At 47.0% G+C, this 15,546-nt stretch overlaps 1 protein-coding gene across 3 annotated transcripts in view; it reads right to left on the bottom strand.

The window, feature by feature from the left end:
• Positions 1–11,183, bottom strand: part of B3GLCT (beta 3-glucosyltransferase) — a 122,169-nt gene extending 110,986 nt beyond the window's left edge. For 2 of the 3 annotated variants that reach the window (XR_004443044.1, XM_033235881.1), the window contains exon 1: positions 10,782–11,183. Coding sequence is in view for 2 of the 3 variants with exons in the window: in XM_033235881.1 (XP_033091772.1) it covers positions 10,782–11,028 (247 nt within the window). In the remaining variant the exon portion in view is untranslated. Of the gene's footprint in view, positions 1–4,575; positions 4,838–10,781 lie in introns of those variants that run through there. The other variant, XM_033235896.1, reaches the window with a different exon arrangement.
• Positions 11,184–15,546: the final 4,363 nt, after the last annotated feature.

Raw genomic sequence — 15,546 nt, forward strand, 5'->3', positions numbered from 1 at the left:
AAAATTAAAGCTTAGCCAGGCTTGCTAGTGCACGCCTGCAGTCCCAGCTACTTGGGAGGCTGAAGTGGGAGGACTCTTTGTATCCAAAAGCTCAAGGCGGCAGTAAACTATGATCATGCCACTTCATTCCAGGCTGGGTGACAGAGAGAGACTCGGCCTCTTCACAAAATATAAATAAATAAAAATAAAAAGGAACCAAATATACTGTGAAGGCACAGAATATGCTATACCACTAATAAATCCAATCTTAAAATAACTAACCATTTACAGAATTCTTACCCATAAAAATCCTAGTTTCATGGAAATGAAAGAGAAATGGTGCAAAGAGATGAGCAAAGTGAGAAAAATTAGCAAGGGAGGTAAGAAATTGCCTGTCACCTTCAACAATGCTAACGAGAGTGCATACTGCAATCTGAGTCTGGGCTGGTGAGTGACAAAGAAAAGGAGAAGTGAGGGAAAGATCTCTCCATCCTGCCAACCAAAGGGGCACACAGGAATGGCTACCTGAGGCTCAGTGTTAGCTGTTTGCTTTCATATTAATTTCCAGATTCAGTAGGGAAAATATTGTTGAAAATTTGGCCTTAGTGCTTTAATGTGCAGTTGGAGAAATATTCCAGGGTAAATCATGCTTTATATGCCAAACTGCTGTTTAAAAGTAATTTCCCCTTTTCTATTTTCAACATGAATTCTGGTAAACTGCAACAGAGAACTATATTTAAAGTGCAAATCAGGGCAGGCAATAGAAATCGGACCTTTTTCATGATAACTTTAAATAATTCAAGCCAACAAATGTGTTAGCACACCTAGACGGAGAGATAAATCAAGATTTTACAACCAACCTGGGACTAAGATTTATAGGCCAGCCTAAGCCCCTGAGTGTAAGAAAATTGGTGAGTAATTAATTGCAACGTATTTAAGCAGCACTAATCAACTATCTTTCCTTGTTCCTGTGAGGGAGCAAGGGACCCCCATTCCCACGCAGGAAAGATGATTGTGCCTTCTACCTCCTCATTTGATTTTGTTCCAATTCTCTTAATTCGTTTTCCCAAACTTTCCCAGGAACATCTATCATAGAAACCAAATGAAATACTAAAAACAAGAAAACCACTAAACTGCCAAAAAACTCCACCTCAGAGGGCGCTGTCAGGAACCAATGAGATAATGCCTAAAGCCCTTGGCATCCACTCAATATATAAAAAAGCTCAGCCAACAGCTGTGGCCATGCTGGTGACCACAATGATAATGACTAGCAGTCTTGGAAGTGTCTAGGTGGTTGCCTGCCCTGCACAAAAGCCAGGAGGGCACAAAACCCGGTACCTGTGGCTCTGCCACCCAGGCCAAAGCTCACAGAGAGCCGTCTTGGAAGCACACATGGCTCAGGTACTCCTTCCAGGCTATGCAGGCTGCCACTTCTTCTCTAACAGCCTGGGGGAGCCTTTGGGGCTTCACTTTCCTGTGACCTACTTACAAAGCATGTCACCCAGCCGGCTCCAGCCTCCAGCAGCTGTGTCTCTGTGGAGCTTTCCAGGATTAATTCCAGGTCCTCCAGGGGGCCTTAAGCTCCAGGATGCATGGCGCATAGCCAACTTACTCGTTTCCAAGTACCCACTTTGAGATAATCCATGGCAGCAGAGGGACAGAAACACACACCCCAGCAGCCCAGCGACAGGGGGAAAGTCTGCCTTTTCTCCCCGCTACTGGGACAAATCCACTGTCCCCTGTCCCCACAGCAGCAGACAAGCTGGGTAGCAGCTCCATTTACCACGGGACACCACCTCCAACCATGGGATGGAAGGCCCCGCCACTCCATACTTGTTTTAAAGGGCATCGGGTTTTATTCTCCCCTTCCTGGGTTTTATACAGGGCAGGCCAAGGGCAGGGTCAAGACACATGGTGGCAGAAATACCTCAGAAGAGGGAGTGACCCAGGCAGGGTCCGTTGACGGGAGAGGGTGACCCGGCCGGGCAGGGACCCCTGTGAGGAAGGGGTGACCCAGGCAGGGACCCCTGTGAGGAGGGGGTGACCCGGGCAGGGACCCCTGTGGGGAGGGGTGGCTGGGGCTAGAAATGAGGCTGAAGGTACCAGGGGCCATATCATAAGAGGGGGTGGTACTGGGGAGTCAGGTTTTTCCTGAGCCGGGAACAGCTGTTTGAGGTTTTAAGGAGGGTATGCCATGTTGAGACATGTGCCCAAGCCAGCTTTCTGGAGGCAGTGTGTGGATGGCTGTGGGAAGACAAGAAAGGACACAAACATGCCAGTGGGAAGACCACTGGAGCCAAGCAAGGAGCGCTAAGGGCCTCAGTTAAGGTGGCAGTGAGCAGGGGAGGGGTGGGGCCACTAAAGAAGCAGAAGCTGCAGACTCTGAGAGAGAGCACCGGGGTGGGTGGTGAGACAGGAGGGGAGGGCCTGGGGCTTCTGAGAATAAAGGAGGATAGCAAGTGAGGGAAGGCAACTTGGTCCCCAGCGTCCTGAGGATACGCGAGTGCAGATACACAGGACAGCCGGGTGCAGGGGTGAGCCCAGCACAGGGGTGTGCGTGCGACAGCAGCTGCAGCACTAGAATCTTCACAGCGCATCAGAACGGAAGCCAAGGCTTGTGAGGCCAAGGACGGCTCAGGGGAACCCCAACATTTAAAGACAAAACTGCAAAGGAGACTAAAGGAATGGCCAGATGGGGAGGAGAAGCAGGAGAGAAGGCAGCTGTTTAAGAACTCACTCCTTAAAGAACTCGCTCCTTAAAGCTACACGGTACAACAGAGAGATGTGGCAGCAGAGGAGACCCGGGCCAGGGCCCTGCCTGAGAAGTCGCACAGCATAAGGTCAAAGTACAGAGTACAAAAGTACACTCAAACCTCCTAGGTTCAAATCCAGGCTCTGCCACTTAACAGTTAAGCCACCTCTCTGAGCCTCTGTTTCCCTCCCTGTAGAGGGAAAAAATGGAATAAGAATTAAGTGAGTTCATGTATGTTCAGGTTCAAAAAAGTACCTGGTCCATGGTAAAACCTATTGAGCCTTTTGCTCAAGTGCCAAACAGTAAACTCTTAGGAAAAGAGATCTGCTGCTGGGAAAGATGCCAGGACAATTCAGCCAGCGGGGAGAAGTAGTGAGGAAGGAGGCCAAGCCTCCTACCACAGCGAGGCAGCAAGTGTGCAGACACGACACTCCCCCTTTGAGCCCACTCTCGACTCGGAGACGATCTAGCTCCATCTGAAACTCCTCTCCTGTTTTATCACAGAAGTCATGGGAAATACTGGAATATTAGCTTTTCTTCACTTGACAACAAAGTTTGAGGAGACCAACATATTCTATGGGCCAGAGGTAAATATATTTACAGGAAGGACAGTAGATGGTTAAAAAAAAAAAAAAAAAAAAAAAAGAGAGAGAGAAAAATAGAAAATAACTATATATATTTAAGAGGGAAAAGATCATTTCCTACTTTGATTTGCATCTTGTTTAAAAACAATCACTCAGGATATGCAAACCAGAAAATTGCAACTCAAAACAGTTTTGGGGGTGAGATTTAAAACTCCACCCTCACTAGCATGTTCCATAGCCTAAGTCACAGGAAGAGTCAGAAAAATCCCTGGTCACACAGCCTACTACAGAACACACCAACGAGGAACACAGCAAATATTCAAACAAACAAACAAAAATTAGCACTTTACACAATTCCTTTACATTGCAAGTGTACTACTGAACAGTTAACTGTCAGCCTTAACTTACAAAAATGTATGATTAACTTTTGGGCATCTTATTAATTACAAGAAGTAGTTTTTAAAAGTACCCCTAGTGTGCAGATGGGTGGATGGATGGATAAACAGACAGACAGATAAGGTAAGCACTCCTGTCAGTATCACTCAATCCATGGTACACACAATCTCAGACGCTCTAAGCCTTTAGAAACTTATTTGTATATTGCCCAAAAACCTTTGCTTTAATAACTCACGGCTCTAACTTTTGGTACTCAAGCTCCACGGACTATGGTTTCCTCAACAGCATTTAAAAATTTACCAAATGATCCTGGAGCCTGAGACAGACTTCTTAGTTTTAGTTCTGCTGTTTCCAGTTCCTTTCCCAAGTACACAAAAGACCTGACTGAGGAGTAGGCCTCAGTGCCACACTTTGCTCTCTCCAGAACAACTCCTTACTTTTTTTAAGGCAAAACAACCATCAACCATCTTTTGTTTTGTTTTGTTTTGTTGAGATGGAGTCTCGCACTGTCGCCTGGGGCCGGAGTGCAGTGGTGTGATCTTGGCTCACTGTGACCTCCGATTCTCCTGCCTCAGTCTCCTGAGTAGCTGGGATTACAAGCACCCGCCACCACGCCCGGCTAATTTTTTTAGAGACAGGGTTTCACTATCTTGACCAGGCTGGTATTGAACCCCTGACCTCATGATCCGCCCGCCTCGGCCTCCCAAAGTGCCGAGATTACAGGTGTGAGCTACTGCATCCGGCCTCGATCATCTTTATATTCCACAGATGTTCACAGAAATCACCCAGTAAGAGTCTTAGTTTATACCTGGGCCTATGGTGGCCCAGGTAGGGTTCTCACACCTGGCTTCACAGACAACTTACCTGGAGGTCTCATTTCAGATCTTCTGAATCAGAAAATCTGGAGCTGGAATGCAGGAATCTGCATTTTAACAAACAGGAGCTTCTTTAAGACACTCAGATGATTCTCATGTGTGCTGAAGTCTGACAGGCACTAAGATGCGCAACTAGACAGGAACTCAAGGTAACTGAATGTGGCTATTTTCACAACAGGCTGCGGCCGTTGAACTTCCTTGACTTCATTCAGCTCATAAACGAAAAACAAGCTCCTCCATCTCCCCCCTCAACGATCCGGAGAAGACAAATTCAACGTGGTATGTAAAGAGCCTTGAGTTTCTTACGGAGAAGTAATGATTTAAACTAAAATATATCATCTTTTCAGCTACATAAAATATTCTTTTAGGAGTGAAAATAAGTCATATCCCTAGAAGGAAATGACACTGCTATACTTAAGATACGTTCACCTCTTATTTGATGACACTTATACTTGTTTTTGTTTTCATTTTTGTTTTGTCTAAACCCTCAGCTTCACAACATGTAGATATATGTAGATAAAGACTACTTTCCTCTCCAACTTCTACCAAATCTTGGTATATATACATTTTGAGTAAATGCTTAAATGAATTTATTCTGTTAATCAAGGCTCTCTTCCTTTAAAACACACACACACACACACACATACACACAAAACCACAAAAAACACACAATAAAACAACCAAGTACAGTGGAACATGTCTGTAGCCTCAGCTGACTGGGAGACTGAGGCAGACAGATCACTTGAGGCCAGGAGTTCAGGTCCAGCCTGGGCAACATAGCCAGACCTGCCAACTTTTTTTTTTTTAGATAGAGTCTCACTCTGTCACCCAGGCTGGAGTACAGTGGTACAATCTTTGCTCACTACAACCTCGGCCTCCTGGGTTCAAGCGATTCTCCTGCCTCAGCCTCCTGAGTAGCTGGGACTACAAACACCATCACCACACCCGGCTATTTTTTTTGTATTTTTAGTAGAGACAGGGTTTCACCTTGTTGGCTAGGCTGGTCCTGAACTCCTGACCTCAAATGATCTGCCTGCCTCAGCCTTCTAAAGTGCTGGGATTACAGGTTTGAGCCACCATGCCCGGACAGACACCCAACTCTTTAAAAAAAAAAAAAAAATCTACTCAAATTGCCACCTAATATAATGACCCCCCAAAATACCTTCCAGCCAGACCTGTCCTCTACAGACCCAAATATCTAACTGCTCACCTGACACGGTACCTGGCCATCTTACAAGCATTCTGAACTCAATTTGTCCAAAACTGAACTTATTCAGCTTCACCTCCCACTAAAATTAAAAGTCAAAGTACATTTCAAAAAATGGTGTAAGTACTTAATGCCACACAACTATACACTTAGAATTCATTATACTTAATAAACCATATGTTATGTACATTGAACTACATAAAACTGTTTCTGGAAACCTGGTCCTCCTCCTTCAGTGCCCAAGTTAGTAAACAGCACTACTACCCATGGTGGATGTGACAGAAATGTATGACTCATCCTTGCCCCCATCCTTTCTCTCAGCACACTAAACCCAATCAGTCCCTGAGTCTGAGAGATTCTTAATCATGTCTCACAACCTGTCCCCAGCAGCCTCCTCACAGTTCCCCACATCCACGACAGCCCCCTCCAACTCCTGCTCCATGGGACATCCATCAGGAAATGGCAGCCATATCACATACTGCCCCATTACAGCCCTTCAAACACTTCCCTCTGCTCTAAGGACGACCCCAAAATACGTCCCCCTGATCTGCAAGGCCCTGCCTAACCTGGCCCCTACTGATCTTGCCAGCCTTTCAGTCCTGTCCTCTCTCCACACTTGGCTCTTTCACCACCCACTTACCCGATCTGCCCCCCACTTACCCGATCTCTGCTTCCCCTTCGGGTCTGAGCTCTAACGTCACGTCTTCTAGGAAGCCTTCCTTGACCCTTACCCCACAGTTTCTCAACCTTGGCACTGTTGGCATTTTGGATCCAATAATTAATTGTTCGATGGTAGGGTGGAACTGTCCTGTGCCCCTGTAGGATGTTCAGTGGCATCCCTGACTCTAGATGTCAGTAGCACCCTCTGCCAAACCAGCCCCTGGGATAACCAAAAAGTATCCAGACAGCAACAAACGTTCCCTGAGGTGCAAGATGGCTCCCTGTTGAGATCCATCTCCCCAGTCTAGGCAAAAGCCATCTGTCTCCCTGCAACATGTTCTCACAGCATCCTAAACATCTCTTCCACAGCATTTAGCACAGACACAATTTGTTCTGCAGTCGTTACTGTTTAATATCACCTTGCCTTTTGGGGTGCAAGCTCCCCAAGGGTAGAGACAGACTAGATCTGTCTTGTTTCTGCAATATCATGATGCCTGACACATAGTAGGTACCCACATTACTCTGAATAAATGAGATGCTTTGGGCAGTTTTTCCTTTTAATATGATTTTTAAATTGACATTCTTCTAGTAGTTCAAGTCAACACCTACATTAAATCAGGTTTCTTTGGGGGTGCTTAGTGACTAGAACTTTGAAATCATGGTAGCAAGGAAGAACTTCCTCAATAGGTCTGATGAACCCTTGAAACTCACAACTTTTCCTTTACCATGGGAAAGATAGGATTAATCTATGGAGACTCCCAAATATTGTTCTTAAGAAGTAATCTGTGCAAAGCCAAAGATGGATCACATGGAGTGCTACAAGAGGAAAAACATAGAACATTTGCAACTTTTCTCTAAGTAATACCTTTATGCCTAAAAATTATGCTCGCTTGCTTGCTTCATAACAAGTCTAGTAAAACACACAAAAAAACCTGGCTCCAAGAGCCAATTATAAGGAAGTGCTCAAATACCGAGCCCACAATGTTTGTCCCCAAGGAAGTTACCACATCTCCTTTCAATTCACACTGCTATTTGAAACAGATGCTCTCCCTCCCTCCCACTAGCTTAGCTGTCGACTACTGGCAAACTCCCCTGGGTCAAGTCCATGATCGGGGGGCCATGCCAATTCGGGGGTCCTGGATTACCTGGATGACAAAGAATCCATCCAGAAGATTAAAATCTGTGCCAGTAATATCTGCATACTGCTTAAGAAACAAATAGGTTTTAAGAATCAAAACACACAAAACAACCTGGAATTAGGTCTGACTCTTGGTGTCCTAAAATTTCTGACTCATTGCAATGAGAGGAATCTGGGCAAGACCTGGCTCAGAATGAAAAACCATCCCCAATTTTGGCAGGTGCTAAGAAATACAAAATTGGCTCACACAGAGAAGAGACAGAGTTGTGAAAAATAAAAGCTAATACCTATTATTTTATCAATATAATTGGTTCAAATAAGCTTCTTCTATCAATTAGGATTAGGTTTGGCAATAGGATTGGGTTTGGCTGCATACAATCTCATGCAATACAAGTCTGCAAACAGGCAATGCAGAGTTGGCACGATGCTCCACATCCATCTGGCACCCAGGCTTCTTCTACCTTTCTCCTCTACCATCCTTATGCTGGCTTCCATCTTCAAGGTCACCTCATGGTCACAAGATGGCCACCATGGCTCCATCCATCAGATCCACTTAATAGGCAATGGGAAGGAGGATAACACAGAACAAAAAGGCGTGCATCCCAGCTGAGTCAGCCACCTTGAATGAGCTTTACCAGGAGCCCCACCTAACAATCTCTAAAGATAGCTCTGTAGAGACTCGCTGCCCCCATATGCAAAGGCCACTGAGAGAAATGTTTCACATTGCTGCTGCCACCGTTGCCACCACCACCCCACCATCATTCCTCCACCCTTTCCCCCAACCCGGATTATATTAGTTTTGTTAGGAAAACAGGGACCAAAGGATTACTGCGCAGGCAGCTGGCAGTCTCTGCTACAACGGGGATCAGTATGTTAAAACTGCAAGAGATGGCAAAGTGCTAGCATTCTATCCGGTTCGTGCGCCCTGTTCATATGAGAAAACTGAAGCTCAAAACCACTAAAAGCCACACAGCTATCAAACGGAGGTTTGAATCAATCTTCCCACTCTGAAACTGGTGCCAGACTTTAGAACCAAAGTTGCAGTGAACTGTGTCTGTATATGCATATGGGTTTAAAAGAAATTTTCTATATTGACTTTTCTCTAAACACATAAACAAGTATGTTCTAGTTTGTAGGGAAACTATATACTCAGGCCCATTTTATATGGGAATATTTAAGGTATTTATAAACTATCAAGATTGTTCACATGCCTCAAAACGGCTGTCACATTGTCTGTTTCAGCAAGATTCCAAGAACGTCGTAAGTGGGGACATCTTTATACGTGTCAGTGCCCTTCCCCTAAATCGAAGCAGAGCTCCATAAAAGGTATTCATGATTCACTTCAGACCTCGAAGAATACAGCCTCCCGTCTGTGCCAACCCATGAAAGCCAGTTCACAAAGCCCAAACGTCTCACAGGGACCTTTTAATGCATTTTATGTCTTATTTATTGTGCTTATCTGACAACTTCACAAGGCTAACAGACATCCCTAAAAATGTGTTGACATTTTAGTGCATTCTGAATGTCCTTCAGTGTATTATCAAATTTGGACAGTGCAAATATTCCCCTACGGATAGTAAAAAATACATAGCAATACAAATGTGCATTTCAGCCCATATGTTGTATATATTATACACAAATATTATACCCCCAGTACAGCATTATAAAGTGCAGTGCTATAAATAGAATGCCAATTTCAGCTACCACCCTCCCATTTGGTTAGTTGCAAAACATCCAGGCAACAAGCCAACTGATGCAGCCAGGAGTCACCCAGTCGCTTTCCCAAACCTCCAACCTCCCTTTCTCCCACGGCTGCCACCTAGCAATGCCTTTCTTCCACTGAAGCCGATTCCAGCCAAATTCAGTTGCCCCCAAGACCAACTACAGCCTTCTCTGCCCAAGTGTCCTAATATTTTAAATTACACTGCTGGCTAATTAATCATGCATGTAAACAATTAATTACCAACTAATCTTGCTCTTTTCCCACACTTACTGAGCGCCCACAGAAATGCCAGAAGTACACAGAAGCAGCAAATTAATCCTTATTCGGAGAGCTTAAATACAAATAAAAACGGGCTTTAAAGGCTCGAGTGGGCTAACAAGGGCAGTGCGCAATAACGCTACGTCTTTTCCTAAACTGCACCATTCTGCCATTTCTAAAAAATCTGAAATTACTGCCTTTTCACAAGCTGGAAACATCAGCAAGTCTGGGTTAGAGGACAACAACTCTGCAACAGTCTGAAAAGAAAATAATTTTTCGCTCGATTTCAAACTTGAACAACTCTTATCATGAAAGTCAATTACAAGGCTGCTTTTTTTTTTTTTTTTAACTTTTATCACATCGTTTTACGATAAAGGAGGGAAATGCCCTTGCGAGGAGAATGGAAATAAAAAAGGATGGACATTACAGCAGCAGGAGACCGGGCAAGCACTGCTCGCAGACGTGTCCCCTGATGTCGCCAGCGGAGACCTGAGACAGGAGCAAGCCTCCCCACGGCGTCCTCCCCGCCGCGGCCGCTCCCGCGGAGGCCCAGCGGGCGACCCTGTCCTCCTCCGGGTCGGAATCCGGGAACTGCTGGCGCGGAGCTGGCCGCTTATCCTCAGGGGCCAGGGCACGTCCTGAAGGCCCTGCGGAGAGGCGCGCGGACACCGGGACCGCCGTCGTCGCCCCTGGGGGTCGAGCAGGAGCCGCGCGACCTCGGGGACCGCCTCGCGGGCTCCCGTCCAGCCTCCCGCCCGGCGCGGGGCGCGCAGGACGGCGGAGCGCGGGCGGAAGGCAAGGGGGCGGGACCGCCGCCGCCGCTCGCGCTCTTTCAAAGTTTCTTCAGTGGCACAGTTCCTGCGCGCTTCCTGTGGGGGCGGCCGCTGCGCCCTCGCCGCCCCGCCGCCAGCCTGCTCGGGGCGGAGGAGGCATGGAGACGCAAGTCTCGGGCCAGGGCGGCGGCGGGGACCCACGACCGAAAGGGGCCGAGCGGGCACGCCTTGGGTCCCGGGGCCGAGTCCCACCTGGGCGCCGCGAGAGGGCGCTGCTGACGGCGCGGCACGGCGGGGACCGGACGGCGGGACGCGCGCGCCGGCGGGGCAGGGCTGGGCCGCCCGGCGCCTTCCTCCCCGCGCCGACCGGGGCACGGGCGACTGTGCCCGCCTACCCCACGCCTCGCCTTTGCGCGCCTGGCCGCCCGCTACTTACCCAGGGAGCAGGTGAGGAGCGCGAGCAGAGCCGGCGGCGCAAGGAGCCACCAGCAGGCGGGCGGCCGCATCCCGGCAGCTGAGGCTGCGCGCCCTACCTGGGCGCGGGGACGGGAGACGCGCGGGGAGCGGAGCTGCGCCGCTGCCGCTGCCGCTGCCGCTGCCGCCGCCGCCGCCGCCGCCCTGCCGCCGCGGCTGACCCTTCTCCGCCGGCTCCCCTCCTCCCTCCTCCGTCTCCGCCGCGCCATCGCCGGCCGCGCCCTCTGGCGGCCGGGAGCGGGAGCGACACTGTGCGCGTTTCCAGCGTCCGCCCGGCTCGCTGCAGCGGCCCGACGGGCTACGGTAGAGGTGGCCGCAGCTTTGCCCGCACGGCGCCCGCCTTCGAGGCGTCTGACCTCTGCCCGCTCTGGCCACCAGCCTCCACCCCTCCTCTACCTTTCTCCTCTGCGTCCCTCCTGACCTAGGCCCCGTCCCCTCCCTTCATGCCCTCCCACCTTACCGCGTCACCCCCATCAGTAGTTACACCTGTAAAGTGGAGGTGAGCAGTAATCAGTTTTCCTCCCTGCTAATGTATTATCTGCTGTAAAAAAAAGTGTAATCAATAGTTCAACTCTTAATATTGTTGGCACCAATGCTGTACTTTGATGAAGGTGTTTTTAATCAGCTCAACTAATTTACTTAATATCCCCTTTAAATGGATTTTGGCCAATAGCCTAGGTCTGGAATTTGGCTTTTAAACAAGTTTGTGTAAATGTAATTTTCTATAAATGTAATTTTAAGTGTTCGCCATAATGGAAGAGAGTGGGTGTTATTTGATTCAAAATATAAAAATTAATTAAACTGGAATACAGAGAAGTGGAGCGATGTGGGAGTGCCTCCTGTTCCCGCAGGACTGCCAAGGGCCTCCCTCCCCAGCCCGGCAGAGTGGTGGCCCTGATAGGGGACTAGCCCTGTTGTGTTGTGTGGTGCACTGAAGGGGAAAACAATTACAAGTAGGAACTAGAGACTCCTTCAGTGGTTCTGAACTCCCTCGTGCCTCCCTCAAGCCTTGACTCACTTCTGTTTCCAAGGAAGTGCACAGGGCCAAGTGCTTTTCCTGGCCCTAGTTTAGCTCATGACCTCTCGAAGGCAGTATCTGTTTTCCTTCATATTTAGTCACTTGTTGGATACCTACTATGTGACTGCAACTCTGCTAAGCACCCTAGGAATGCCAGTATCTTTCACATGGACATACAACGTTCACCTACTTGCCAAACATTTAATGAGGCTGAGGCCCTGGGAATACAAGTAGGATGGCCCTGGGAATACAAGTAGGAGGTCGTGGAGACAGAGAAGCAGGTACAGAATAATCATTTGTAGGCCTCTTAACTTGAATGCCTTTAGGGGACTTAGGCTCTAATGCATTAGGACATTATTGTCTGCAGTTGTGCAGTACCTGCTGCAATTGGTTTGAAAAGGAGGCCTGGAGACAAAGAATTTTCTGTGTGGTTTATATTGACTTGTTAAAACTGGGAACTAAATATTTCACGTGTGATCCATTTAGTGTGAATGCAAATAGTTCCCTTTTGGTCCATTCGCCCATGGTTTGTGGTCTTGTGTCAATACTATTTTGATGGGAGGAAAAATAAATGTAGGGATCCTTCCATTTCGTTTCTTAGTGAAGCACGTCAAATCTATGGTTGACTGAATTCATTGCTTTTATCCTTGGGAAGTTCTCAAGCTTACCTGCCTAGTTGAGAGTTCTAGGTTATTTCCAATTTCCAGAGCTGTTTTTGCTTTTTTCCAAGAAAGTATTCCTTGCATATGTGGGCTAGTAAGCATGTAACCAAACTGTGTTTAATTAGACACAGAACACTAATAAGCAAGATCAAATGTCTGCTCCACGTGGGTAAGCAACTCCCGGTGCTTAATCAATGTTTTCATAGAAATTCATCATGTTAGAGTATTACTATATTCCAGAACAAGGTGTGGAAAAATTAAGCCCCAAAGACAACAGAAAACACACTGTTTAAGTAATAAACTTGCCCTGGCGTCCTCCCTTTCCACAGTCGACATAGATAAATGGCACTTTACAAAGCTCCATAACTCACATTTTAGAAAGAATTGCCTTTCACTTACTCTAGTCATATGACAAATGGACTTCTGGGAGTTCTCTCTCCCAGTCACATGTCGGGAGAGCTTCCTAGAGAAACATACTCATGAGGATACTGGCAGATACGTGATAGGCACTGCTTGCCTATAACATTGACTGTAAAGGAACAACTCTAAGTAGAAAAAAAAAACCCATAAACTCTAAGATTGTGATATGAAAACAAGCAAGCCATCTACTTGGGATTCACTCAACATAATCCCAGCTGTCACCTCTATGCTGGCCCCTGAAACTTTCCTTGTTGAGGGGCAGGGGAAGAAGCAAGGAGCCATCTTTTGTTAGGGAAGGCGCTGTTGCAACCTGGTTAAAACAGACTGGTAATTTTAAAGATAATTTTGTAAATACTAAAAGAGAACGTAAAGACATACTAAAACCATTGAGAGCCAAACAATCTAATAAACAAGTTCCAAACAGATAGTTTCTGATCTTACAACAGCTATACTTGAGGCCCAAAAGGCTGAACTCCATTCATTCATTCCAATGATAGGGAGCACTTCTACCTGATGTGGCCTTTGCTAAGCTCTGGGGCAAATATTAAAGAGCATAAAACATGGCCCTGGGCCCAAGAACTCAGTCCAGTTAGGGAGACAAAAATGTTCATAACTAACTTTGCTACCTTGCTACGCATGGCATGCGTAGATCAGAACACTTTGAAACACACAGGGAAAAACAAAATTTCTCAGGGCCTTTGGAATCTGTAAGAAAAGCGACTGTTGCGCAGGATCTTAAAGGAGAAATAGCAGGTTCCTGAGCTGAGAAAGGAAGACAGGTGCCGCAGGCTCAGGCACAGCAGGAATGTGCAAATCAGACAACAGCAGTGTGGCGGTGGGGAGAGGGGCTGCAGGACGGAACAGCTTCTCACTCTGCCCCCTCCAGCCTGCTGCCTCTCTCCTGTGACTTGGAAGGGGCCCCCGCGGCACCCTGTTTCTATACTAGCAAAGCCCAAAGGGCATATTCCAACTTTTCCCAGTCTCTGGGCCCTCTCAGTATCAGGCCTAAAGTGGATTAGCAGTCAACCTGTTTCAGGAGGACTGTTCTCTTCCTGCATACAACAGCAGCTTTATGAATTATGAGTGGTCTTGAGGATTATTTTCCAAACCTAAAATCAGGTCTTAAGGTGTAACAGTGAAATAGAATGTCTAAAACAGGGTCTTCGGGACTTAAGGTCATTATAATATCAGATGTACGCTGCAGTACTTTCATCATCTGCTGACCATCCCTGCACCCCACAATCAGTACACACTGAGGGATTACAGGAGAAAGACTCATCACTTGTACCTTATGCTTTGGTGTTTGGGGAGGAAGATAATCTAGTTCCCCGTGGAGAAGAGTGAGACAGGAAGAGAAGAGAGAGAGCAAAACTTTCATCACTCAGAGAGGACCCGGGGCCACAGCCCCACTGCATGTGCTCAGGAAGAATACTTTGATGATGTACGATGGTTTCTTTAATGCCCTCAATGACCTTGTTTCACACTGTTTCCAAAGCTATTCAAATATTACAGGCAAGGCCGGGTACAGTGGCTCACACCTGTAATCCCAGCATTTTGGGAGGCTGAGGCAGGTGGATCACTTGAGGTCAGATGTTCGAGATCAGCCTGGCCAATGTAGTGAAAGCCCATCTCTACTAAAAATATAAAAATTAGCCGGGCATGGTGGGGCACGCCTGTAATCCCAGTTAATCGGGAGGCTGAGGAAGGAGAATCGTTTGAACTGGGGAGGCAGAGGTTTCAATGAGCCAAGATCGCACCACTGCATTCCAGCCTGGGCGACAGAGTGAGATTCTGTCTGGGAAAAAAAAAAAAAAAAAAAAATTATAGGCAAAACCCATTCTGTCAAACCAAACTTTCAACCAAGATTTTTATTCAGAGGCTTAACGAAGGGATTCTCACAGCCTAACAACCCTGAACAAAAATGCAGGAAATATAACAGGTTACCATCTCAGCAGACCACCCAGGAAAGCCCAGAGATCTGAAGCCATTGACATTTGAAGACACAGAGTGTTATAAAGCCTGTCTACAAGAATGAGCTATCCTAGAAACTTCTAATCAGAAATAGATGATCTACTTGGCTGTTTTGCTCTCGTTTCTAGAATTACATGTCCTCCTGTTCTTAGTAAAGATCAGGAATCACTCATAGCAAGCATGACAGGAAGTGTCTGCATTTGACTTTTACTAAGAACAGAAGGCGTGGGACATGACTGTTCAGCAGCCTACACGAAATGTGTTGGTGTTTTTGGTGCTATTGCTAATAAGTAGTTGTTCATTTTACAACAGCTGCTTTCAGATGTAGGATCCTGCTTAATAAACTCAACAAAAATTTTATGTATTTGTGACAAATGTATCACAGAGTAACTGCATCTGCGAGGCCCTCATATGGCAGGCTGAGTTTGGAGGAAAATGCATTTTCCTAGGGGAGACCACAGTCTAGTTAGGTGGGCTGGTTAGGACCACACTGAGCAGGGGCTCAGGCACCATGCTAGGAGAATGGCCTTCCCTTGAGTGGGGCAATGAGCAGTGGATAGAAAAACCCGTGATAGGACTATTATTCCCACTTTACAAGATTAGTAAACTGAGTCTCAGGCAGGTCAAATACTAACAGCCAGAACTGCCTTTAATGG

The sequence above is a fragment of the Trachypithecus francoisi genome, unplaced genomic scaffold, assembly GCF_009764315.1.
Source record: "Trachypithecus francoisi isolate TF-2019V2 unplaced genomic scaffold, Tfra_2.0 Contig01461, whole genome shotgun sequence".
NCBI classification, from domain to species: domain Eukaryota; kingdom Metazoa; phylum Chordata; class Mammalia; order Primates; family Cercopithecidae; genus Trachypithecus; species Trachypithecus francoisi.